The following is a 23,223-nucleotide window of genomic DNA, read 5'->3' on the forward strand; positions in this document are numbered from 1 at the left end:
TCATATAAGTGTAAAACAACTTAAAACGTTGAACTTGCTGACTATAATGCTTTACCTTGGAGCTTAAATGTTTTTCCTTTCGCTGTTTACGTGCATCTTGGGAAACGTAGTCCTATGACATTTGACAGTGAAAAGGCGGATGCTGGGTGGTACTACAGTTCCCAGAAGCCCTCGGGCGGAGTCATGACAGCTAAGGGGGGCGGGGCACTCATTTCAGGAACTGCGTAAAGGCGGAACAGATCCCCCAACCGGTGTGGATCGAGCGAGAAACCTTTTGGTAGCTTCAAAAATATTGAATTGAAATGCCACTCTTCGCCAATAATCAAAGAATTGAGCGACCGTACACGACAACCGAATTCTTCGGGAAATGCCCACATTTCAAGGTAGGGACGGTCCCTCCGCCGTGTGCATCAGTGCCCTGCATTGTGGGGATAAAATCGGATTTATAAACGTGCTGTTTTACGGGATAAATACCAGAATGAATGAACTGAAAAGTGGATCATACTTAGTTCAGGCCTGAGGAAGGAAAGCCGTGTTATTGTAAGCGTCCGGCAGGAAAGGGCCGAGCGCTGCAGTTAAGAATTCACCTTTAAAACCATTTTCCCGACTTCTGTTGGTTTATCCACAGGGACGCACGTGTGCCAAGAACGTGTGGTTTTGTTTGTTGTTGTTGTTTTTTTTTTTAGGGTCGCGTAGTTTTCAGATTCGAGTTTAAAAATGGAATCTCCTTCATCAGTAGTCCATCAGGGGTGCCTCTTGTTTTGCCTCTGCGGTTATGTTGCCGTTCAAACGCGCTCTGCACCGCACCCTCAGGGTTTCCCCACAGTGCCTGCGCTACGGGGGGCACCTCATCCGTAGACCTTGCGGGGCAGGTGGTGAGACTCCCGTGTCCTGCTGCTGTCCACGTCGCGCCCCTCTTCCTCTTCCTCTTGTGTCCCCGCAGAAGAGCGCCAGGAGCTTCCGGGAGAGGGCGGCGCGCACCGTGGGCCCGCAGGGCTTGCTCTACGTGCAGCAGAGAGAGCTGGCGGCCACCACGCCGGCGGACGGTGAGCCCCGGAGGTCGCAGGCGGGTCGGTGCCGGTGCCCAGAGGGCTTGTGCATTGTGCATGGAGGGGCTTTGGAAAAACGGGGAGCTGGACCTCGGGGGGGAGCGATCTGTGCAGTTAGAGTGTCTGGCTCTTGGTGGGAGGGTGGGTGGGGAAGGACACTGTGCAGAAGAAGCATCACTCTCTCCCTACCTTGTTCGCGGCGGCGTCGAGGTGGTATGTACTGCAGCTGCCTGCCGTCCCAGTGAGGCGCCGTGTGCCTTTTCAGCAGAAACAAGCGAGACCTGCCGGTGAGAGGAGGCCCCTTCAGCCCATTTTGTGCAACACTTTGTGCAACGCCTTCAGCAGAGTCACGGCCGTCGCGCCTGTGGCCTCTCCGCCCGGAACACTTGCTCATCGACACCGGCTTATACCCGTATTTGTATGTAGTGTTATAGGTCGTAGTGGTCCCAGGCCAAGTTCTGTGAAGTTGCCCACCCCTTACAAACAGCACAAACAAGAAAACCCGTCTCCTTCGTTAGTGGGAAACAGAGGAGCGCGAACGGAGGAGCGGGTTGCGTTGGGATGCTTGTGTGGGTCGCGGAGCTCCAGGGCGCCTATCTGCCGAATGTCCTGCAGGGATGAGTGTCCCGGAGCTGCCGAGGGAATGGATTTTAATGCAGTACGCAGGGGGGGGGGGGGGGATTTCGGCTGGCCTGTCGTGACGCGCCGACGGCGGCCGAGTGTCCCTGATTGGCGCCTCTCTCCCGTCTCCCCAGACGCCGTCACGGTGATGGGATCCGACGACGCCACCACCTGCCACTTGGTGGCGCTGCGACACACAGGTGACCACCCAGGCCTGCAAGCCCACCCATCCCTTCTCTAACCGCCCGGTCCACTAGAGTTTAACGTCTTGTGTACGAGTGCGTCCTTATTGTGAGATGTTTTGCGTGCGTGTGTGTGCGTGAAATAAAGTTTGTTTTGATAGAAGAAAAAACACATCTGTAGTAAGACCGTGGGAGGAAACCGGAACACCCGAGGGAAATGTTTTTTTTCTTTTTTTTTTTACACCCGAGGGAAATGTCCCTGTTGGGTTTTTTCTGCCTCTGCGCCATTTCCGAGAGGCAGGAGACGGCAGCTGGCCTGTGTGAAGCGGCCGCAGTAGGCGGCGCTCAGCTGGGTACTCACCTCGCCGCACTGCCCCCTGCAGGAAGTGGAGCCGCATGCCTGGCGCACTGTGACGGCTCCGGCACCGCGAGGGAGGTTCCGCTCATCGTCAGGGCGGTGACGTCGCTGAGCAGCCACGCCCACGGCGGCCGGTACGTCTCCTCCTGTTGGGTTTAGTCCAAGTGGCTTTGTCCTTGCAGTCCAACGTGCACATCGGTGCGATCTCCATCATCGGAATGGGAGGAGCTTACGAATGGAGCCCCACACGCTTCGTACCTGGCATTCTCGTTCAGTACAGTGTCACTGTGACATGAGATAAGCACGGTGAAGGGGGGGGTTTATTTCACGCGTTCGACCCTCTTGAAAACCCCTGTACTGTCTCTTAAGCACGGAGCGGTAAGCAGGCGGCACCACCCGGCAGCTCTCTCTCCCGTCTCATGCTGTCCTGCCTTGTGTAGGCTGGAGTTGCACCTGGTCGGAGGGTTCGACGATGACATGAGGACATCCCACAACCTCAGCTTCCAGCTTCTCGGTGAGCAGGCATGTGTGCGCTGGGTTATTGATTATTGGCCTGGCAGGGAGTTGACCGGTGAGCGTGTGGTGGTCTTTCAGCTCATGCATGTCTGGTCGGCCAGAACTAGCTTCAGGTGGGCTAGGGTGGGGTTCTTGTACATATTATTATTATTATTATGCATCTCCTGATTATCTCACAAGTCATGTAGGCATTATACAGATTCCATGGATCAATCTGTAGTCAGAGATCTTAAATCTTGTATTGGTGTAAGAGCACTGTTTTGGGATGGGGGTACATTCCTTCAGCGTTGGTGAATTGGAGGCTGACTTGTACCTGTCTTCATCTTCTGTGTAGCCGCCTTCGACAGGCAGACGGAAGATATCCACTTGGTCACATGCTGCATCTCAGGTGAGCTCTTACCCTCTTGATGGAACCGGAGGAAATTCAAGCGCGTGTTTACCCCCCTAGAGAGAATCGGGGTATTAACTGCAGGTATTTCTCAAGTAAAAGCCACAGTAAGGGAGAGACCAGCCACAGTCACCTTCTGCTATTTGAAAAATCTCAGGGTTGTGTCTTCTGTCTCCCTTCCCTTCCAGAGCTGAACGACGTTGTGTCAGGAGGAACACACAGACCTGTGGTTTATGGAATAGGTACGGTGGGAATATGGGGGAGGGGATTTTTAAGTAATCTGTGGTCTTAAGTTTCATACCATTATTAAGGTTTCTGTTCTTTCTTTGTCCAAATCTACATTTCTTTGTGGCATTTGAATTAACATTAGTTGTTTCACAGGACTGATTAGTTCGAGCTTGGCGATAAATCCTAGGACTTGGCAGCTTTTGATCGACCTGAAGATATATTTTTTTAAAACTGCAACTCAACGTGCTCACACGTGGAGGAGCCTTTAGTTCTCCCACCCCCCCCCCCCCCGGGATATTGGGAGTGTCTTCCAACTATAACCGATAGTAGCTGTCGCTTGCATTGTATGCAGCTTTGCACCTTAAAAGTCCGCAATTGCTCTGCACATAGAAGGGGCTCTTTTTCATCCACCACTGCAAAGCCGTGTCCAGCTGGGTGATGCGCGGAATATCCGCTGGAGAGCTGAGAAACGTCTGCACCCGTGGAACTTGGGGGGGGGGAACTTCAGGAAGGGTGGATGAAAGAGCACCAGACTAGAATTTGCCCCGTCGGGCAGATACAGAGGCATGGCTTTAGAAATAATGGGCTAAAGGGAAGAGTGCCCCCTACTGGGCTACAGCAGGAAGTAACCGGCTTACCGCTGCAGCCTGGGTTGCTTGGGCAGCCTCTGTCCCGGTACTGGGGGTCGGTCCAGTTGGGGCTGCAGGTTGGTGAAGTGGCCGTCACTGTCCGTCGTCTGCAGGGGTGGATGTGAGGAGCGGAGACGTGTTCCCAGCGTCGTTCCCGAGCAGAGGCCCCGCCGAGGACCTGCGATCCGCGCGGACCTTCGCGGGGGGACAGGTACCAGGAGCACCGGCTCGGCTCTAGGCCCTGGCGTCGGTACTGTCGGTAACCAGCGGAACAGGAGGTGGCGAAGCGCGGGAGAGAGAGGGGAGGGGACCTGTATTCTGCAGCGGGGGGGGGTGGGGTTGCCGTGTGTGCGACGGAGACGTCAGCTCGGGTTCCGTCTCTCCAGATGGCCAACATCTACGATGCCGGAAGGGGCCTGGTGAGGATCGGCCCGTGTAAGTGGTCGCCAAACCCCGACATCGCTTTCTGGCTGACGCAGGATGATGACACGATATTAAAGGTACGACCGGCAGCGTCTTTGAGCTTAAGTGTTGCACGTGCTCCCGGAACAAACTCCCCTGCCTTCTGCACATTTTTAAATAAACCGATGTAATTAAGGTACTAAAAAGACATAACATAGGCATAGTGCTCACTGTTTTCTTATACCAATAGCAGGAAGGAGCAGTAGGTCTTTAACAGGGCCCTGTGCTTCTCCCCTTGGCAGCATCTGTCCACATCCCCCCTGGTGGAGCCCCCCCACTTCGTCCAGCACATCAAGAGCACCATCCGGTTCCTGCTGGAGCACCCGAACCCGGACAGCCTGTTCCCGGGGGGGGAGCCCCAGCTGTACTGCCGGAGCGCAGAGGGCGGCTGGGAGAGGGCACCCGAGGGCATGCAGCAGTAGGGGTGTCCCCCATGCAGAGAACAGCACTGCCCGGCCTCAGCCCCCCCCCCCGACACATTCCCAGCCTCCGAGAGCAGACCCTCTCTTGTGTCTGGCCTCGTCGTGCGCGTAGGGTTATTTCTACCCCTTCCCCGTGCCTGTGACGGCACAGGGGGTGGGGTGAACTGGGGTGGGGGGGGCTCTCGAGTCCGCAAACCGCCCCTCGGCCCAGTAATGCCCCTGTCCCCAGTAATGCCCCTGTCCCCTTCCCTGGCTGGGAATTTCAGCAGGTCTGAATGGACTGGCCTGGGTGGGAGTGACCACAGGAAGGGGGCAGGCTGATCCTGAAGTGTGGCTGTTATCCTGGGATTACAGCAGGTTTCTTGACTTCTTACTCCCTCGGCCGTTAATGACCTAATTGGACCCATTATTGGCTGACTTGGACAAATCAAAGCCGGTCCTTGTGCTTAGGAAGCTGGAGCTCTAAGTAGACCTGTAAAAGGAGCTGGACAGGACCACCTGCTGTCCCGAAAGAAGACACGGAGCAGAGAAACAGTTTACGTTCGGGTTTATTGACAGGATTCAAATGGTTTCCTTTTTTTTCCCCAAAATGAAAGCTGAAGCTGGACATGTTGTTGCTACAGCTTTCAAAGATGAACACCAAGACGTCTATTCCTAAATCAATCTGTATCTTTTTGTGTTATTTCTGATGTATTTATTAAATACACTACAGCAGAGCCTAATGTATGGTAATAAAAATAAACCCTTCCTGTTCCCATGGTAATATATTATTAAAATCAGAGTATTTTTTCCCCTTAGCTCAATAAATCAGTATTCTTCATTTCACCACAAATTACAAAATAATTAGGAGGAAGACTATAGAAAGATCTGAATGCACTTTACAGCAAATAAAACAAAATTGCACTTTCCAAAACAACCCTTTTTTCTACCCACGGTTTATAGGAATTCCTCCTCGCTGCTTGTTTCCTGTAGACTGAGAAATAAAACGTATCGCATCACTAAAGCCACATCACAGCTCACTAGCCCGCATGGCTCAAGTTCCACACTGCCTTGGTTTAAAGCTCGACAGGAAGCAGAAGGTTTGTCTTCAAGGTGGAGAAAAGTGCAGAGCCCCAGATGTGGCCACCTAGAGGGGGCGGTACTGAGCACTTTTCTCCCCCTCCCTCGCCTTGTCCTAAAAAAATGGTTTTGGAAGAAACATTTACAAAAAAATAATTTAAAAAAAGGTAAAAACTCATGTAACTTATGTAAGATGACGGAAAGTAAATTCGCCAGTTAGAGCCTCAGTCAACACGCTGTTCAAGAGCCTGATGTTATTGACACACAACGGGAGAGCGTCCGACTTTCACCACTCACTGGCCACAACAATAATGTTTTTCATTTCAGTGTAGAAAAATAAAATGGTGGACGGAGGTCATGACAAAGTAAGGTTAGTTGTGGTTACAGAATAACAGTTCCACGTTTAAATTACATTCTTTTGTTGACAAAACTAAAATACTGGCGTAACAGTGGGATTTTCTTCTGGTGGAACTTTCCAGTTTTCACTATAAGATACTTCTGCTTGAATGAACTATTCACCATTACTGATTACTGAGTATTGCAAAGCCCAAGCTACTAATTGATCTCTTTTAGATAAAACCTCTTGATTAGTCCAGCAAACATGTCAGTAAACCACCCTTCTACCGCAATGCACAGGGCCCCTGTTAGTGTTCTTCTGTTCTGCTTTCTAAAAGTTAAGTTAAGGGTAAGGGTTAACCAGGTACTCATACTGTGCGTCACGTCCAAGTATCATAAAAAGTGGATCTTTTTACTTAAAACACAAGATGGCATCAGCGGTCATCTGCTACGAAGTGAAGGTATTTTAGGATTCGCTCTTAAAGGAATTCTGAGTGTTCTGTGACTCACATGAGCCAGGCGTTTACTAAAGAGCCAGAAGCAGAACTTGCACATGCCCTGCCCTTTCTGTCTCCCTGGCCGCTCTCGCAGGGGGGAGCAGCCGGCTGAGAGCTGGTCCTGGGTAGCTTCTCCTGCCTTCACTATAGTTTACGCCTTGGTCTTTACTCGGGCAGAGAATAAAAAAAAACGATGAAAGCCGTCCCCCGGGCTGGCGATCTGTTGGTTCCCACCCTTGCTTTTTACGGGAATGATTTTAAATAGATCTTTTTCCAAGGTTTTAGAGGTGTCTTTCACTACCAGCTCTATACCTAGCCCTCTGAACCTCGAAGGGAACAACCGTGTCTCAAGTGTCGTACGTAGTGTTAAGTGCGTAAAAAAAAAAACCGAATCGAGAGATGCTGAACTCAGGAAGTGTTGAAACTCCTATTGCTGCTGTGTTATGTGCATATAAGTGGTTTCAGAAGTCTGATCTTTCCCTTTTTGCTAACAAGGGAAGTGGAAATTTGGAGCACAGTAGGTACACAGCAATCTACTAATCATTCAGCCGGCCCTTCACCTGTGAGCCTAGCCCGCCCCCCCAGCCCCCCGCCGTCTGAGGGAATCCTATCTCAGAGTGTGTGCTTGCTCTGTCTCCTGCTGGGCCCCCTCGCCAGGTTCTCTCTCAACAGGGGCGTCGGCCTGCGGCGTGACCGTGGGGGCGGGGTCCCGTTGATCACCCGAGCCCCTCCCCTCGGGGGCGGGGCTCCGAGGCCCCTCCCTCTCCAGCTCCTCTGCCTGACCCACGGAGCTGGTCTCGCTGTGGACGTCGGAGCCAGCCAGCGAGCGGCGGAACATCTTCTGGCCTGCCGGGGGGAAGGAGCACACACTCAGCGCCCGAACTGCTGCTGCCAGTACAGGACAGGCCTGCTCTGTGCCTTTTGCTTTTAATGGCTGTGTAGCAACTGCTAAAGCTGAGGCAAAAAAGGGGAAAGGTTGGATGTATTGCTTAATGGACTTCTGTTTGCTGTCCAAATAAGACGCCTGACCATGGTAACAAAAGGAGCAGTACATATTAGATGGGAGCTACTACATCTTTGTGCTTCTACACTAGCAATCGGGCATCTGCCTAGAAAACAGCAAAGTGGAACTAGTGGGTTAGAGCTAATGGAGAATGAGAAAGGTAGTCTCAGGAGCTGGGAGTTGATGTGGCCTATTTCACAAAGCCTCCTGCTTACAGATGGAGGGCCGGAATTGAGTATGGCACTGTGGATGTCCCAGTGGATCACCCAGACAGCTAGAGCCAGCACACAGGGCTGTGGGGGTTACCTGGCAGACACTGCTTGGTGCGGATGGACGTGGGGGTGGGAGGTGGTGTTCCTCGGGTGGCCTGGGCCTTCAGGGAGTAGGTGGGCTCTGTGGAGTCCAGCGAGCCTGAGGAACACAGACAAGCAGATGGAACCGTCACCCCCTCATGCGGCAGACTGAGTACGGACTTTGTGAATCCACAGGGTTCTCAATTCCGGCGAGACGCCTGACACCACTGCAGCTTAGAAGCAAAAGCACTCTCTCTGGGACCCCTTAGTGAGCCTCGGGTGCCTGTGTGCGGGTGGCTATAGTACCTGCGGCCAGGTTGAAGGTGCGGCCCTTGATGGAGCTCTGGACGGGGGAGAACCAGTTCAGGACGGAGCCCACGACGGGGATCTGCCGCAGCAGGCCCTGCAGACAGAGAGCGACAGCAGCTTCACGGGTCCGCAGGGCACACTCGCGCCAAGCCTCAGGGGCCCGCCCGAATTCAAGCTCCCACTGAGGCTGCAAGCAACCAGACAAGCCAGCTGTCCGGCGCTCGGCCGCATCCCGCCGTGCCTGTCGCGGCAAGCCCAGGGAGAGCACGGAGCGTGCCCCCAGTGGACCCCAGCTCAGACAGCTGACCCCCAGGGCCGACACCCACCTCCTCCATGAGCTTCTCCTCATTGGCCCTCTGGAGCTGCTGCTCCGCCTCCTGGATGCCCTTCCGCACCACCTCCGTCATGTTTTCCAGCAGCTGGGAAAGAGAGTCAGACTCAGCACTGGGCTCAGTGTCGCACAGGACAGAGCCCCCCTCCACCCCCCCCCCCCCCGCCGTGTGCAGCCAGTCTTCTTCTAGGCTGCTCCAGGCATGAAGCCGAGCGCGACGAGCTTCACCTTGGAGTTCTCCTCGATGTCCCGGCCCATGACTGCAATCGTCTCCACCAGCTCCGTCACGTCCAGGTCCTCCGTCGCTATTCCGACGTAGACACAGTTCTGCTCCGAGCCAAACTCTGGTCCTGCGGGCAAAGCCGAGTTTGGAAACTCTTTCCTTCTGGGATGTGGGTTTCAAGGTGACCTCCCCCACCCTGTCAGACCTGTTACCCGAATTATGCAGGGCTTTTAAAAAAATATCAGTCTTTGCAAATTCAATCTGGTACAAAACATTTCGCCCGGCATGCATCTGGATCATTTCGGAAACCAAGATGGTGGGATGGGCTCACCGGTGGAGAACAGGAGGTCGGAGTCCAGCTCTCGGAGTTTCTTCAGCAGCCCGCTGTTGATCTTCTCCACCTCCTGCTGCCTCTTCTCCCCATCGGGCTCTTCGCCGCTCGGCTCATACCTGGGGGCGACACAAGCCAAGGGTTCATGCGCCAGGACAAAACCTCTGATTCTTGCGCCAAGATAACGAGAGGGCGGTTCGAGGTTAGTTTCTCTCCTACGCGCCTCTAGCTTTTCCTTCTCCGAATCCCCCCCCGCCCCGTCCCGTCCCCCAGACCCGGCTCACCGGATGGCCCCCAGCCCCGGCCAGCTCAGGTCCTCGATGTAGGCCAGCCCGGGGGCGCGGTACACCTCCTCCCGGAAGTCCAGGCGCAGACGCAGGGTGCTGTTGAGCAGGGGCACCTTGTCCTGCAGCTGCTGCACCAGCGCGTCCACGTCCTCCTCCCGCGTCCCCAGCACTGCCAACAGGAGCATGCCAGTCACACGCCCGCGGCTACAGCAGGGCTCTTACACAGGGACCACATTCACTAACCTGCATACTGAAGGGAGGTTCTGACTATATCTTTATACACTCAATAAATTAGAGAAAGCCTCGTTTTGACAGGCTGGATGCACAGCTGTGTTCCACACACACTGTCACTGCAGAGGGGGAGCTCACAGAGAGATGCGCAGGCACCTGTCCGCGCTGCTGTCGTCGGACTCTTCCTCACCGCCCCGCGCCCGAGCGGACCCCTACCTGCCGCCGTCATGAGGGGGTTGAACCTCACACAGGTGCCCTCGTCCTCCAGCTCCACCACGTCCACGCCGCTGGCCGGTACCAGCTGTGCCAGCCGCTCGCCAAGCTGCGGGCAGAGGGCAAGAGGTTACACCCCCCTTCCCCCATCGCAGAAGAGGCAGTTCACACACCATCTCACTGGTTTCTCTTTTTAAGCTGAAATCCTGGGCTACGGGATTATGCAAATGCAAAACAGAAACCTAACCAGGCCTTTTGTCTCCAACATCAAAGAAATGTTCCTGACTAAGTAATTATCTCGTGGAGAAAAACCAGTGGGATATTGCTCGGGGTTGAGAATATGAAGGTCCTTAAATAATCCAGTTCCAGGTGTTGAATATTTGAAGGCCATTACTGTACTTTATCATTGAAAATGTTAAGTGGTCACAAATACTGTGGGGGAAAATATTAGACATCTTGCTTTAACAGTTCCAGCTATACAAGGATTATAAATCCCGAAGGTCTATTTCCCTGAATCTGAATCCACCTCCAGGGAGTGAGAGGTGCACGTCTTACCCATCGGTTTAGAGCATCCTGCAGCTCCCTCTCGCCATTCAGGGCCCCCCCCTCCGAGCCCCCACTGGAACCTGAAGGGAGGGTAGGGTCAGTGAGAGTGGGAACACAGCATCGTCTCATTCACATCCAACTGAGTCTCACTGGCAAACAGCACTGCCCTCTCGAGAGCTTGTGTATCCAGCACTGCCCGCCTGAGAGCTCCTGTACCCAGCACTGCCCTCCTGAGAGCTCCCGTACCCAGCACTGCCCTCCTGAGAGCCCAGTGCTGCTCTCCTGAGAGCACCTGTACCCAGCACTGCCCTCCTGGGAGCTCCTGTACCCAGCACTGCCCTCCTGGGAGCTCCTGTACCCAGCACTGCCCTCCTGAGAGCTCCTGTACCCAGCACTGCCCTCCTGAGAGCTCCTGTACCCAGCACTGCCCCCCTGAGAGCTCCCATACCCAGCACTGCCCTCCTGAGAGCCCAGCGCTGCTCTCCTGAGAGCACCTGTACCCAGGACTGCCCTCCTGGGAGCTCCTGTACCCAGCACTGCCCTCCTGAGAACCCAGCACTAAGAGGCCACAGTGTCTCTTACCTGCGCTGCCCTCCTGACAAAACCTGAACACCACGACCGGGGAGTTCAGCTCATCCTCCACCTGACAGACAGACAGTAGTTTAGAAATCACACGATTTTGCAGAAAGCAGGCACTCTATCAAAGAATGATGTGATCACTGACCTCTATCCATACAATAATATGGCACACAGAAATAGAGGATGTTAAGAAAAACTAAGCCAGCGCAATTGTCTTAACTACATATTAATATATTCTGCAGTATATCTGATTCTGTATTGAACTATAGTTGCTGATCTTTTTTTGTATCACAACATGCTTTGATCACGATGGGCTATAAATTACACCCTCAAGTCCGCTTGATTCTCTAGATTATTTGCTCAAATATCCAGGACTATGCACCATTTTCTATAGGTGAGTTTCAGCGCTCAGGAAAAGTGTTTACATTCACCTTCCTGAAATGCTACATTGATGCCAGCCCACCAGGCCCCTGTGTCCCCATGCAAGTCCATGGTTAATGTGCAAGCCTGATGAACAATGAGCCCCCCATTGCAGTACCCAAGCAGTCGGGTCGCTTCTGCAGAACTGTCCATTTTTAGTGCTTAAGGTGAATGTTAATTAACACATGGCAGAGCCCCACATCCTGTATTACCCCACCTCCTAGTTGTACTAGAACAGCCAGGTCTTCCCTGGACACCCATACCGATGTGATTTTGTTTCTGCGACACGCCCTGTCGCGGGACTACACACCTGAGAGCTGCACAGAGCGCGACACTGCCCGACACACAGCACCACGGGGAGGCGACAACAGCTGACATTGCACATTCAGAGGAGCGGTGCCCAACATCACTGATGAGTGTCGGAGAGGAAGCACAAGAGCCTCCTCAAGCCAAACCCAATCCTGCACCGATCCAGAAGTCATTGCCATACACTTTGCCAATATCAGCCCAGCCAGGAGACACTTTCACACCCTTTATTAAATAAAACTCAGCAGCTTTACAGAGCCTGCTTAACGGCGGTTAATAAGGCGCGTGTTAGAGACAGCAGACTGGTTAAACAGGCTCGCAGTAAAGCCGGAGAAGGGGGGTGTGTCTGCAAGTGCAGTTGAATCTGTGTCCGGGCGCGTGTCTGCTCCGCTCGAAACCGCACCCCTCTGTGGAGGGCTTTACCAAGACCTTTTGCGCTCAGACACACGACTTGGGAGAGGAGCCGGAGCCGTGCCGTGCTGGAATGGTGCTGCCTCACAGCAGATGTGGTTTGGCTTGAGCTGAGCTCTTGGGTCTGAGGCTGGAGATGGTTGTGGGAATGGGAGGTGCCGAGGGGGACGAGACTTCCCACAACCCCCTTGGCGTTCCATCTCTACCCACACCCTGTTGGAGCAGGGCGCCTGTCGCTCTTGGGGAGTCTAAGGGGTGTGAGAAGCGAGTAGGGGCTGGCAGACCCTCTGTGTTACTCTGCAAGCGGGACGGTCACGTTTCTGAACGCAGGTGCTATCCCACATGGCTCCTGCCACCACAGGCCTGTGGGCAGGAGAGAGGACAATGTTCTTGGCTGGGCCCCAGCTCTACCCCGACTCGTGACAGGTCACGTGACACTGCACCCCTTTCTTAGAGCAGGCCACAGCCCCGTGGGGTACAGAAGCAATACTGGGTGTAACACCCCCTTATTCTCTCGCAGTTGGATCACTGTCTGGCGCCTCGGATTGCGAGCGTGGGACATGAGGGATGAAAAGGGAGGAAGATGAGGGAGATGAGGGTGAGAGCAGGCAAAGGGGTTGATCCCACCTACAATGGACAGAATCAGAGAGCCCAGGACATCCCTCATAGAGCCTGCTGAAATCGGGGGCACCCGGGACCTCGAGACCAGACCCTGAAACCAAGGCACCCACTCTCACTAGTTGCAGACACACGCAGGTTAGATTCGACTCGGTTAGCGGAGCTGCGTCTGCCCCTGTGTTTTGTTCTTTTACCATGTGCAGGGCCTCGAGAAGAGACATCACCCTGTCAACGTCGTCCTGGCGGCAGCAACAAAACAGAAGCTCATGTTCACAGGGCAAGTGCTTCCGGGTGACGCAGCATCAGAGCCGCCGGCATCTTAGTGAGCACAGGCAGAGCAACTGTCCTGTTCAACCAGAGCTGCTCACACGAATGGAGGTTTGACTAGATGTGGATTTCTGTACCAGCGATATTTTCTTCCATGCTCAAAGGATATGCACCACTCAGGGACTTCATAACGCAGCTATACTGTACATCTTACGCACTGCTTTGCTCTCTACACTGTATGGCTTTATTAATGAGCTCGCATTTGGAGCCAGCCCATTTAAAATTGCCACAGGAAAAATGTAACCAAACGGGTTAAGATCTGGATTAAATAAAAATATTACAGTTGTCAGTGCAGTTTGGGGATAACACAGAGTTAGACTGTAAGTAAGTCATTATTCAGCGGAGCTATCGTTAATGAATGAAATGACATACCGAAGTTTTTATGCATGTCAGCTTCTTCAAATGGTCCAGGAGTCTCTGGCTCTGCAGATGACACGAAATGAAGTTCATTCATTCTGACAACAAAACAGATTTAACAAATACAAACAGCAGCCTGCAATTTCTGAAGGGAATTTTGAGTTAAACTTAGCCAGGCAGTCCGTGTGGCTCGTCTGTGTCCTCCACATCACCACAGGTGCCTGAAAACGACGGGGACAGTGGCCACTCACGAGCTGAGAGGCGTGCCTGATCCGCTCCACTATCCCATCATGCCCCAGGTACTGCAGGGAAAGCCAGAGCGGCAGGGCGCGGAGCTTCTCCACTGGCTGGCTGGAGGTTAGGCCGGCGGCGAGGGACTGCAACACACACAGCGCCCACAGGGGGCCGGAGGGAACAATGACCAAAATACCTTTCCTCTAAAGCTCAGGCAATGTAAATGGATGTACTGCATGTTACATACTGCCTAACAATTTTAATCAAAACTGCCTGTCTATTATCAGTTTTGTGTTGTCGACCTGTCTCTTATCGGCTTTATGTTGTCTGTCTTTCACCGTAGGGGTCCAAGCTGAATTCCGTGCAACTGCTTGATATAGCAATGAAAAGTACTGAGCAGCACTTTTTCTCTTGGTGAAAACATGGCCAGTGCACAGCAGACGGGCGGCGCGGCGCTCACCAGAGCCGGGTCCTCGTGCCGGTACAGGGTCACGGCGGGCACCGCTGGAAGGCCCAGCCAGGGACCCAGGGTCAGGGTCATGCTGTCGCACTTAGTGGCCGCCTGGAGGGAGAGTTCGGGCTCTATGAGTTACACAGGCTGGAAGAGACTCAGGTCGCTGGACATACTCCATCCTTTCTATACCAAGGCACAGGAACTTTGGACTTACCAACACTGACGACGTGACGTAGCCCAGTGCCAGCGTTGCCAGGTTTACTCTAAAACACACAGAGACTTTAGGATTCACTCCCAACAGTGCAAAAATCTTAAGGATTAAACAGAATGAAACTCTCCATGGCGGGAACTAATTTTAGATTTCATCACAACTGCCCCCAGCACCTAAACTTCAGAACAACAGCGGGATGTCATAAATTTCAATGATGTCATAACTTTCCAAGAAATTCTCACAAAGGTAGGACTATACCGGGATCTGTACTGTCCTTCTGCACAACTCACTCACCGTTTTATTTATTGATTGCTACCTTCAACTCTCTGCACACACTGGGAGAATAGGAGTTCCAATGTACTTGCTACAAACGGCAAATAAACAATGAACCCGAGATCTGGGAGTGGCGACCATTTGTAAAAGGTGAATATTTACCTTTTTAGATCTTGATGCAAAAGGGTATGAATTGAAACATCTTTAATATAATGGAGTCAACAAGATGGCCCAGTAAGAGGTAGTGGGAGGACAGAAAGGACGGACGTCCCCGAGTTCTCACCCTTCCGCATGAAGCCACATGTCGTACTGGGCACAGAGCTCCTTCAGCCGCCCCAGCTTGTCCGTGTGTCCGGCGCCAGGCGTCCCTGGGGAGGGAGACAGGCAGGGCTGGGACATGCGGGACTAGCGCAGCAGTGTCTGCACTCCCTCTCTGCACCTCAGGGAAGACCAGCCCGCCACACGCTCTCCGGCACTCACCAGCATTGGCGATGAGCAGCAGGGGGAGCTTCCCAGAGTCCACGTCGTCTTTCACCAGCCTGTCCAGCAAGGCGACGTCCTGCAGCAGGGAGACAGACAGTGGGGGTCAAAGGGGCAATACCGGGCACATCGTGACGACACTTCGTCAAGCAAGGTAAATCAGAAGCTCAGAAGGCAGTGTAAGCCAGAACAAACTGGTAAATATCAGAGGAAGTCTGACGATGAACTGGGTGACCTGGTTAAATTGAAAAAGTTGCAATAATGAGCAAATACTTTGAAATCTCACCATCTGGTGCTGGGATCCAAACATGGTGTTGCAGGGTACTGTGCACAGGCTGGACAGGGGCAGGCCCAGCTGAGAAGAGAGATACTGATTATGTCTTCTTTGCAAAACTGCAGCCTATACAACCACTCTTCCTTGTTCTGCATTCACCTGGTCATGCCTTATACACGCAAACAGAGTAGTACCCTATACAGTCACACAGATCGCACCCAAGAGCAATGCCAGACAAACAGGGACTATTAATACTGCTGCTGCTGTTAAACCCTGGCTTCGTAAAAATGAATAGTGAAGCTCGAAGAATGATGCACAAAATGTTTAGTTTTAACCTTTTTAAATAAAACGACGATTTAAAACTATTTATTTTCACACGCCTCTTGTAAGAGGCGTAAAATGAAGCTTAAGAACCACGGTGGACACTGAACAAAGAGGCGCAGAAAAGGCCAAGAATCTTCAGCAAGTTTACACTCCCCTGCAAGACCTCTCCCCCTGACCTATTCTTTCTCTGGCTGCCTGTGCTACAAAAAACTAATCTGATACTTCTTTTCACTCTAACCGGATTTACAAGTTCACCCTGCCTGCAGTGCCAGAAAGTCAACATCTGAGCTCTGCAGACCTGATGCACAGGATTCTGAATCCATTCACCACCAGGACACCTACCAGAGAAATGACTAATATTCACAGACATACCTCACTCAGACGGACAATGGGCACATAGCTACAGTTCCAAGAACATACATTAAGTAGATTCCCTGCACGGGGGCCAGTTCTGTCACCAGAATGGATCATTCCTGATCTCTATCAAGATGCAAGGGTATGGTACCTGGGTGCAGAGGTGCTGTCCCAGCCCCTGCCTGCAGGCGGCACTCTGGTAGATGACAGGCTGTTTGCAGTTGAGCACCATGAAGCCCTCGGTGGAGTAATCTTCATATCGGGAGTGGATGACCAGTCGGCACACTCTGATCAGTCCCTCCCGGTCATCCTCGTGGTAGTAGGCCGACCCATTCTCATATCTGGCCAGAGCAGGAGAAAAGCAGGGTTTGGAGGAAAAAGGAGAGAGCAGGTTTTAAGTCAGAAGTGAAACACACACACACGTGATGAAGTCCGAGAAACTTCACGTGTGACGGAAACTAAAAACCTTGAAAATGAACGGTCTGATTTTGCTCTGCGGACCTGCTATGCTTTTTCACCATTAAGGGTGCATCAGTATCCCAGAACTAAGGGGAGAGTGCATAACTCTTCACTTCAGCTAGATAAATCCATTTTTTTTTAATCCACAACACTAGTTGCAAAGTCCTACAGCCAAGTGGGTTAAGCCCGAACTGAAAATAACTAAACACTCAATACACATCCTGAAACAGGCCTGATTCCTGGATTCCTTGGTGACGGTGCAGTACAATATCTTCTTTATCTGTCAATCAATTTTCAAGCCTCTTCCCAACCCAATTCGGGATGGCGGGGGAGCCGGAGCCTATCCCAGCAAGCGGTGGAGGCAGGGCAGGGTACACCCCGGACGGGACGCCAGTCCATCACAGGGAGCCCCCAGCCATAGACACAGACACCCACAGACTTAACACCAAGGCCAATATTCCCAGAGGCCAAATAACCTCCCCTGTGTCAGGGAACTGGAGCACCTGGAGGAAACCCACACCAACACAGGGAGAACATGCAAACTCCACACAGACAGCACCCCAGGCCCGGGATGGAACCCAGGACTCCAGCGCTGTGAGGCAGCAATGCTAACCACTGCGCCCCTGTGCTGCCCTGTATTCTTTATTTTCAGTGCAAATGAGGTCACCAAGGATAATCTGGCTGGAAGGAAGTGCACAAGACTGGCTTAAGGGGTCGCCGGCGCGGCGCCCTGGCAGGGAGCCCAGGCCGGGAGCAGACCTGAAGAGCCGGCAGAGCCAGAGTGTGGTGTCCGACAGGATGCGCGTGGTCAGCTTCCTCAGCCGCTCCCGGTCCAGCACGGAGATGTAGGCGGCCAGGCTGTGCCCCAGCAGGGCCATGTGACCCTGCTCCCCGACATTCTGCATCCTGCTGGGGGGGGGGGGACAAGGACCAGCAAACACCAGCGTCAGGCACAGCCGCGCGGCCCGGCGGACAAGAGCGTGCGGGACCAGGGGCCGGGAGGCGACAGCGCCCCCCCCCCTGTCCTGGCGTCCGGCTCGGGCTCCGGCTCCGGCTCCTGCCCGCGCCAAAACCACAAGTGCGGCCTGTGGCGGGGCCGCACGGCGTGCTTTTCACAACTGCACAACCTGTCATTTAAGCTGGAAACTGTGGACACCAGTCACTGGGAAAAGGAGCTAACTGGAACTGGGGGGACCGTGAAATGGGAACTGCTCGATGCCAAGGCCACGTTAAGGCCCAGGCAAACCAGGCACGTGCCCATGGCCCAGGCGTTTGGGAGGGACCCCGTCAGCTCTGCTCATTTTTCATTTTTTAGCATAATATCATTTTTAAACGGAACCGATTTTTTTTTTTCATGCGTCTCACTTAAAATCAAAGTGAATCTGATGTGCCTGTTCTGAGTTGTCATTTATTTACACTCACACACAGTATTGTGTGTGGACTTGTCGACTGCTGGCAGAGTGCGCTGGTTAAAAGGGCTTGGACTGGGCTACCACTGAAACGTGTCAGTGAAGCACTGTGTAGCACAGTGCAGATGACCTGCTGTTTCCAAAAGCCCTTGGAGCAAAGGTGTAGGCTGCATACGCCCTCTGGCTTGTCCCCAGCCTTCTGACCACCATGTGAACTGTGCTAATGGGCTGCTGTGGGCGAAGGTTCGAAGCCCAGCGGTTTCCTATGGCGGAGCTCGAAAGCGGGCTCTGTGGGTCACGTCCTTACCGGTATCCCTGCGTCTCCTCCTCCTCGTCTCCATGCATCAGGTTCTGCACCAGCTGGAGGATACTGGCCACATCCTGCCCCCTGCAGAGAGACCGGCAGACAGAGAGAGTGCATTAACACTGTCTGGATGTGCCGACGTGCATCGAAGCATAAGGACACACATTTACCCCAAGCTACAAAGCAAGGAAGCCAAACTTAGTGCGATCAACAAGCAAGAACACCATTTTTTCCTTCTCAACTTGAAATTTAAGAACTGAAGAATTAATGATCAGATTCAACGAACAACACTGCTCATTGCAACGATTTTTACTACCGCCTCCGAGCTTGAAGCTAAGCTACTACATGCATTGATCAGGCTCCCGATTTGATCAAGAACAGAGGGGGGATCACACCTGAAGTTAAAACGAGTAAATGCATGCCAAGGCAAAATGTTTGTAAGAAAAAACACCACTCTAATCCCATCTAGAAAAAAAAGAACTGGAAACGTTTTTTCCCCCCAAGAAACATCCTTAATTCTCAGGGGCACCTTACCCTCCCTGCAGAGGCCCGGGGATGTCCACCCGTCCGTATCGCCGCTTGTCCGCGTCCTCCTCCGCCTCCCTGCAGGAGCAAGAAAGGAAACAGGAGAGGTGGGAAAGCGCTGCAGCGTGGCTCGGAAGGTCAGAGGTCAGAGGTCAGAGGTCAGAGGGAGAAGCGGGCACGAACAGCCCCTGGGGGAGCTCGGACAGCCTGCCCCAGAATGGGAATACAGCGCCGAGGTTCGGTTTCCGCTGTGCCCCCCGAGGTTTGAAAGAACATCCGACAGTGTGAGAGAGTACACTGTCAGAGCTACAGTACAGAACAACACTGGGTTTATCCGTGCATGTATGCCTGAGACTATGCAGAAGTGTGTGTGTGAGCGATTAGAAAAGGGAGGGTCGGCACAGACAGGCACACTGAGAGAAGCATGACAACCAGATTTACCTTCTCTGACCGTCTTCCAGGATCTTCATAGCCTCGTTCAGATTCTTCCCCATCTCGGCAAGCGTGGGGTCCACCATCATCTGAAAGACCATTGCCACCACCACCGTCAGCAGCCGCAGCCACAGACAAACAGGGCATCCAAACCGAAATCACGCCTCTGGCAAGATACCCGAGTTACAGCTACAGGTTATGATGTCATGAAACCACACCAGCAGTTTTTTTTTGTGTTTAGAAAAAGAAACAGAAAACGATACACAACCACAACACTTTCGAATGTAGTTTCTGGTTCCGAAACAAGATTTCAGAAAGTTACTCACACACGTCCATCATTCACCCTTTTGTCAATAAGCTCTTCGTCCAGTACAGCGCCATGATGGGCCGAAGCCCAGCAGGCCATACCAATCCAGTGAGGGGCACGTACACACTCTACACATCGATACGGGCAAAAAACTGAGACACACCAACTGACCTACAAAGCATCTCTTTGGACTGCACACACACAACACTCACACAGACACAAGAAGAACATGCAGACTCCACACAGAACGCATCCAGAACCAGAACCGGACCCAAGAGCTACCTAACGCACCGACATGCCCCTCTTCCATGTCCCAAACTTCAGTTTTGGGACACAGAAGCTATGACTTCTATTTTGCCATATTTCTTCATTAAATTACTCATTTCCTCCCTGTCCGTATCTGCTGCAGCTGATTTTGCCTCTTCTACGAGAGGAAGCATAAGGAAATGAGATTGACAAGCAAGTGGCACCGAACCTGTGCAGCATGTTTTATCGCGGCACACATGACTGCTCCTAAGTGGGGATAAATCTTATTTACTTAGCAGTTGCCAGTAAACAAGGTGACGTACAATATTTACAATCATACCTAAAGCAAATACAGAGATGCACTACTGCTTCATTATCTGTTTCGTGGCTTGTATTATGCTGCTCCTCACCACTCGGGCTGTCTCCGGCACAGAGGAAACTCTGCCGCGAGGCAGCAGCCAGCCGCTGTCCTGTCTGACTCACAGGTCGTCCCCGGGCCTGGTTAAGTCCCAGCCTCGACCCGCCCACTGACATGCAGACTGGGAACCCACCTGCTGGTGGCTGTTTGCAAGAGCACACCCAGAGCACACCTCCACCCAGAGCTTACCCAAGAGCAGTTCCTGAGCATGCCATCGGTGGTCACATCATCTCAGGGATTTGTGATTGGTGGGCAAGTTGTAGTCTGGGTTTAATCCTGGCCTAAAACTTGAAACTCCCTTACGCAGCAGTGACCTCTGACCCTAGTCCAACAGAGTTCCCAGGTGACCATTAACTTGTCAACCTCTAGAGAGCCGGAACAAACTCTTTGTGATCAGATAAATGAAGCAGTTTACGTTAGAACTCATTTGGGACTAAGATCAGAGGATGCTTCAGCCTTCAAAGTTCCCTGAACTGAATAAATTGTGTGCTTTATTTCATCGACCAAATTTTGATTTGAGATGTTCCCAATCTTGACACGGGTGACCTACAAGGCGCTGGGCTCTCTGGGATCAGGGCTTGTTTAGTACAGTGAAAAGAATACAGAAGGAAAAGGACAGGAGGTTTTATATATCTGGCTCCCAGTATGACAGCTGCTGAAGGACCCAGGAAACTCGAGGCATTCTTGGGGAATGTGGGAGCTGTCAGCCCTCGACTATGGTTTTAAAATGCAGAATCCCTTCTGCTGTGCAAAATACAGACACAGCATCTTTTTAAACTCCAGGTAGACGGCAGGCATAAGAGTGGAAAATAAAACAGCAACTATTAAACGCCCACAATGCATGCAGAACAATCCATACGCAGCACTAACAGGTTTTTAGTGACTTAGCTGTTACGACGGGCAACAAGCAGCCCAGTTCACATTTGACCCCTTAAGAGAAATGGCCGTTTCTCCCTTCCACTAACCCTCAGCGAAACCCCGCACAGCCCCGCTGAGCTCTTCCGTGATCGCGCAAGCCACGGAGGGCGCAGCAGTGTCAGACACGGCGCTAAAACGACACGGGGGCGCTCCGGACCCGAGCGACGACAGACGAGGACCGCACGGCGACACTGTGACTTCCAGCCCGGGCCGTGACGAGAACTGCAAGCGAAGAGGCTGTGGGGTCTGCAAAATGACGACGAAATGACGGCTGGGTCTGCAAAATGACGACGAAATCTTATTTTTTTTGTAATTTATTGACAAGTAGATGACCGTTTCTGGCGTCCTCAATATTGCACGGTTCTGCCGGCTCTATAGACGAACGATAAGTTATATGACAATAATAATAATAATAATAATAATAATAATAATAATAATAATAATAAACGCATAGATAGCAACAGATCTCAGCGTTTCCTTGCAAATAATCCACCCTTTTCATATCACATTCTGTTTCACTCGACGTGACAACAGACACGGATACAGGAGGTGCGACGCACACGCTCACACTTTGTTTTTTCCAACTGTTTTTACCCCCTGAATATCCTGCACTAGTTCCGCGTCAGCGCTGCCGCTCACACCGGGCGCAGACAGTCGGCAGTACCTGGTGAAAAGGCGTCTCCATCGTGCCGGGAGGCCGGGACAGGCGAGGGGGGCCCTCGTCGGCGAGTTCTCCGGGGGGAGGGGGGCGGTTCGTGGGGTTGTTTCTGTATTTCCAGGGTACGTCTCCCCCCGCTGCAGCCAGCTCGCTCGCTCGCTCGCCGGGACTCCCGGAGCCGCACAGTTGACTTCCTGGAAACGCGCTTCCACGCTGGCAGCGTCGACGTCCGTCACGTCAGCCGGCGACGTCAGCGCCTCCCTACCTGCCCGGGCGTCGCGAGCGGGCCTGGGGCTCTTGACGCGCGCCGCCTCGCTCATTTTTTTTTTCAATTCAATTCAATTCAATTCAATTCAAGGTGCTTTATTAGCATGACCGATGGGTACAATCAGTGTTGCCAAAGCAAATGAAAGTAATGATATTTACATGAAACAAAACAAAAATAGAAGTAAAATAAAATCTACAGACATATTACAGACATTTACAACAAAGACATATTATACAATATTGACATATTCTGTAGGCGGCTGGAGCATTATTGGGAGACAGACTCACTGTTCCTCAGGCTGTGACAGGAGATCACATACTGGGCTGCCAGTTCAACTGAGTTCCCTCCTCCCTCTCCCAGTAGGATTGGGACCCGTTGTGATTCTGGCAGGTGTGGGAACTCTGGGATTAGATTTCTGAATTTAGGGAAGAATGTTTTTTTTCTTTCTTTCTCTCAGTTCAGTTCGATTCGGTGCGACGCAGTTCAATCCAAGATGCTGTACTGGCATGACCAATGGGTAAAATCGGTGTTGCCAAAAGCAAAACAAATACCATTAACACAGAACGGAAGTCTTCAGACATGGACAATAAACGGGACATTTACAATAAACAGCCATTTACACGAAGAGACTCTCCCTCCCGGCGCTTAACTCTTTCCTGCGCGGCCCCCAGGGAAAACAACAGTCCCTTACACAGTGCAGACTGCTGGGGGCAGAAACGGAGCAGATCACTGTATAACGAATATCTACTGTATAACATGCTGGAAAAAAAAAAGAAGAAGGAAAACAACGTTTCGGCAGTGGAGCCTTCTTCGGGAGTCTTCTTCCAGGCTCCACGGCCGAAACGTTGTGTTTTCTTTCTGTTTTTCAGCAGGGAATAAACCTGTTACTTGTTCCTTTGCAGCCTACGCAATCTGACGCAGCTCCCCACCTGAACACATCTACTGTATAACCGCTATCCACTGTATAAATATTATCAAATGCGGAGCCGATCACACCCTTGGCTGTGCTGAACACTCCCAGCGGGCCCGAGGCGGAGATTTCCAGAAGATGGCAGCAGTATTGGATCAAGGAACTGTCTGCTCTGATTCCCTGACCGGTCCGCTGTCTCAGCTGTGACTTTGTCACCGGTTGCTCCAGGCTTG

General features: G+C 52.4%; 2 protein-coding genes across 7 annotated transcripts; one reads left to right on the plus strand and one right to left on the minus strand.

Annotated features, from left to right (window-relative positions):
• Positions 1 to 177: 177 nt before the first annotated feature.
• ntan1 (N-terminal asparagine amidase) lies at positions 178 to 5,614 on the plus strand. 2 transcript variants are annotated; one of them, XM_088936403.1, is made up of 10 exons: positions 178 to 383; positions 944 to 1,046; positions 1,805 to 1,870; positions 2,236 to 2,344; positions 2,651 to 2,724; positions 3,061 to 3,114; positions 3,303 to 3,356; positions 4,085 to 4,182; positions 4,358 to 4,471; positions 4,676 to 5,614. In XM_088936403.1, the coding sequence occupies exons 1-10, from the start codon at positions 303 to 305 to the stop codon at positions 4,853 to 4,855; spliced, it is 933 nt and encodes a 310-aa protein (XP_088792529.1). In that variant the 5' UTR covers positions 178 to 302; the 3' UTR covers positions 4,856 to 5,614. The 2 variants fall into 2 exon arrangements, with proteins under 2 accessions (XP_088792529.1, XP_088792528.1); XM_088936402.1 differs by having other exon boundaries at positions 211 to 383; positions 2,102 to 2,344.
• On the minus strand, positions 5,390 to 22,018 carry pdxdc1 (pyridoxal-dependent decarboxylase domain containing 1). Of its 5 annotated transcripts, none has more exons than XM_088936398.1 (24): positions 21,819 to 22,016; positions 19,275 to 19,354; positions 18,843 to 18,911; positions 18,312 to 18,392; positions 17,355 to 17,501; positions 16,288 to 16,477; positions 15,471 to 15,539; positions 15,185 to 15,263; positions 14,988 to 15,072; positions 14,435 to 14,483; positions 14,227 to 14,328; positions 13,784 to 13,909; positions 13,548 to 13,598; positions 13,043 to 13,087; positions 11,097 to 11,157; positions 10,524 to 10,594; positions 9,972 to 10,077; positions 9,522 to 9,693; positions 9,238 to 9,356; positions 8,912 to 9,033; positions 8,679 to 8,771; positions 8,350 to 8,446; positions 8,057 to 8,161; positions 5,390 to 7,593 (listed from the first exon to the last, which is right to left on the minus strand). In XM_088936398.1, the coding sequence occupies exons 1-24, from the start codon at positions 21,837 to 21,839 to the stop codon at positions 7,355 to 7,357; spliced, it is 2,379 nt and encodes a 792-aa protein (XP_088792524.1). In that variant the 5' UTR covers positions 21,840 to 22,016; the 3' UTR covers positions 5,390 to 7,354. The 5 variants fall into 5 exon arrangements, with proteins under 5 accessions (XP_088792524.1, XP_088792523.1, XP_088792525.1 ...); XM_088936397.1 differs by having other exon boundaries at positions 17,355 to 17,504; XM_088936401.1 differs by lacking the exon at positions 13,043 to 13,087 and adding an exon at positions 12,862 to 12,942 and having other exon boundaries at positions 5,391 to 7,593; positions 17,355 to 17,504.
• Positions 22,019 to 23,223: the final 1,205 nt, after the last annotated feature.

Source organism: Atractosteus spatula, chromosome 18 (genome assembly GCF_055471065.1).
Source record: "Atractosteus spatula isolate fAtrSpa1 chromosome 18, fAtrSpa1.hap1, whole genome shotgun sequence".
Classification (NCBI taxonomy): Eukaryota; Metazoa; Chordata; class Actinopteri; order Semionotiformes; family Lepisosteidae; genus Atractosteus; species Atractosteus spatula.

Bases quoted from the DNA above. Each gene is read 5' to 3' on its own strand.
- pdxdc1 (XM_088936401.1), bottom strand. From the start codon at position 21,839: ATGGAGACGCCTTTTCACCAG. The intron at 14,484-14,987 runs GTGAGAACTCGG...TGTGTGTTTTAG, and splicing joins ATGTGGCTTCATGCGGAAGG to AGTAAACCTGGCAACGCTGG. The intron at 7,594-8,056 runs GTAACCCCCACA...TCCCCCCGGCAG, and splicing joins CACCAAGCAGTGTCTGCCAG to GCCAGAAGATGTTCCGCCGC.
- ntan1 (XM_088936402.1), top strand. The intron at 1,047-1,804 runs GTGAGCCCCGGA...CCGTCTCCCCAG, and splicing joins GGCCACCACGCCGGCGGACG to ACGCCGTCACGGTGATGGGA. The intron at 1,871-2,101 runs GTGACCACCCAG...TTTACACCCGAG, and splicing joins GGTGGCGCTGCGACACACAG to GGAAATGTCCCTGTTGGGTT.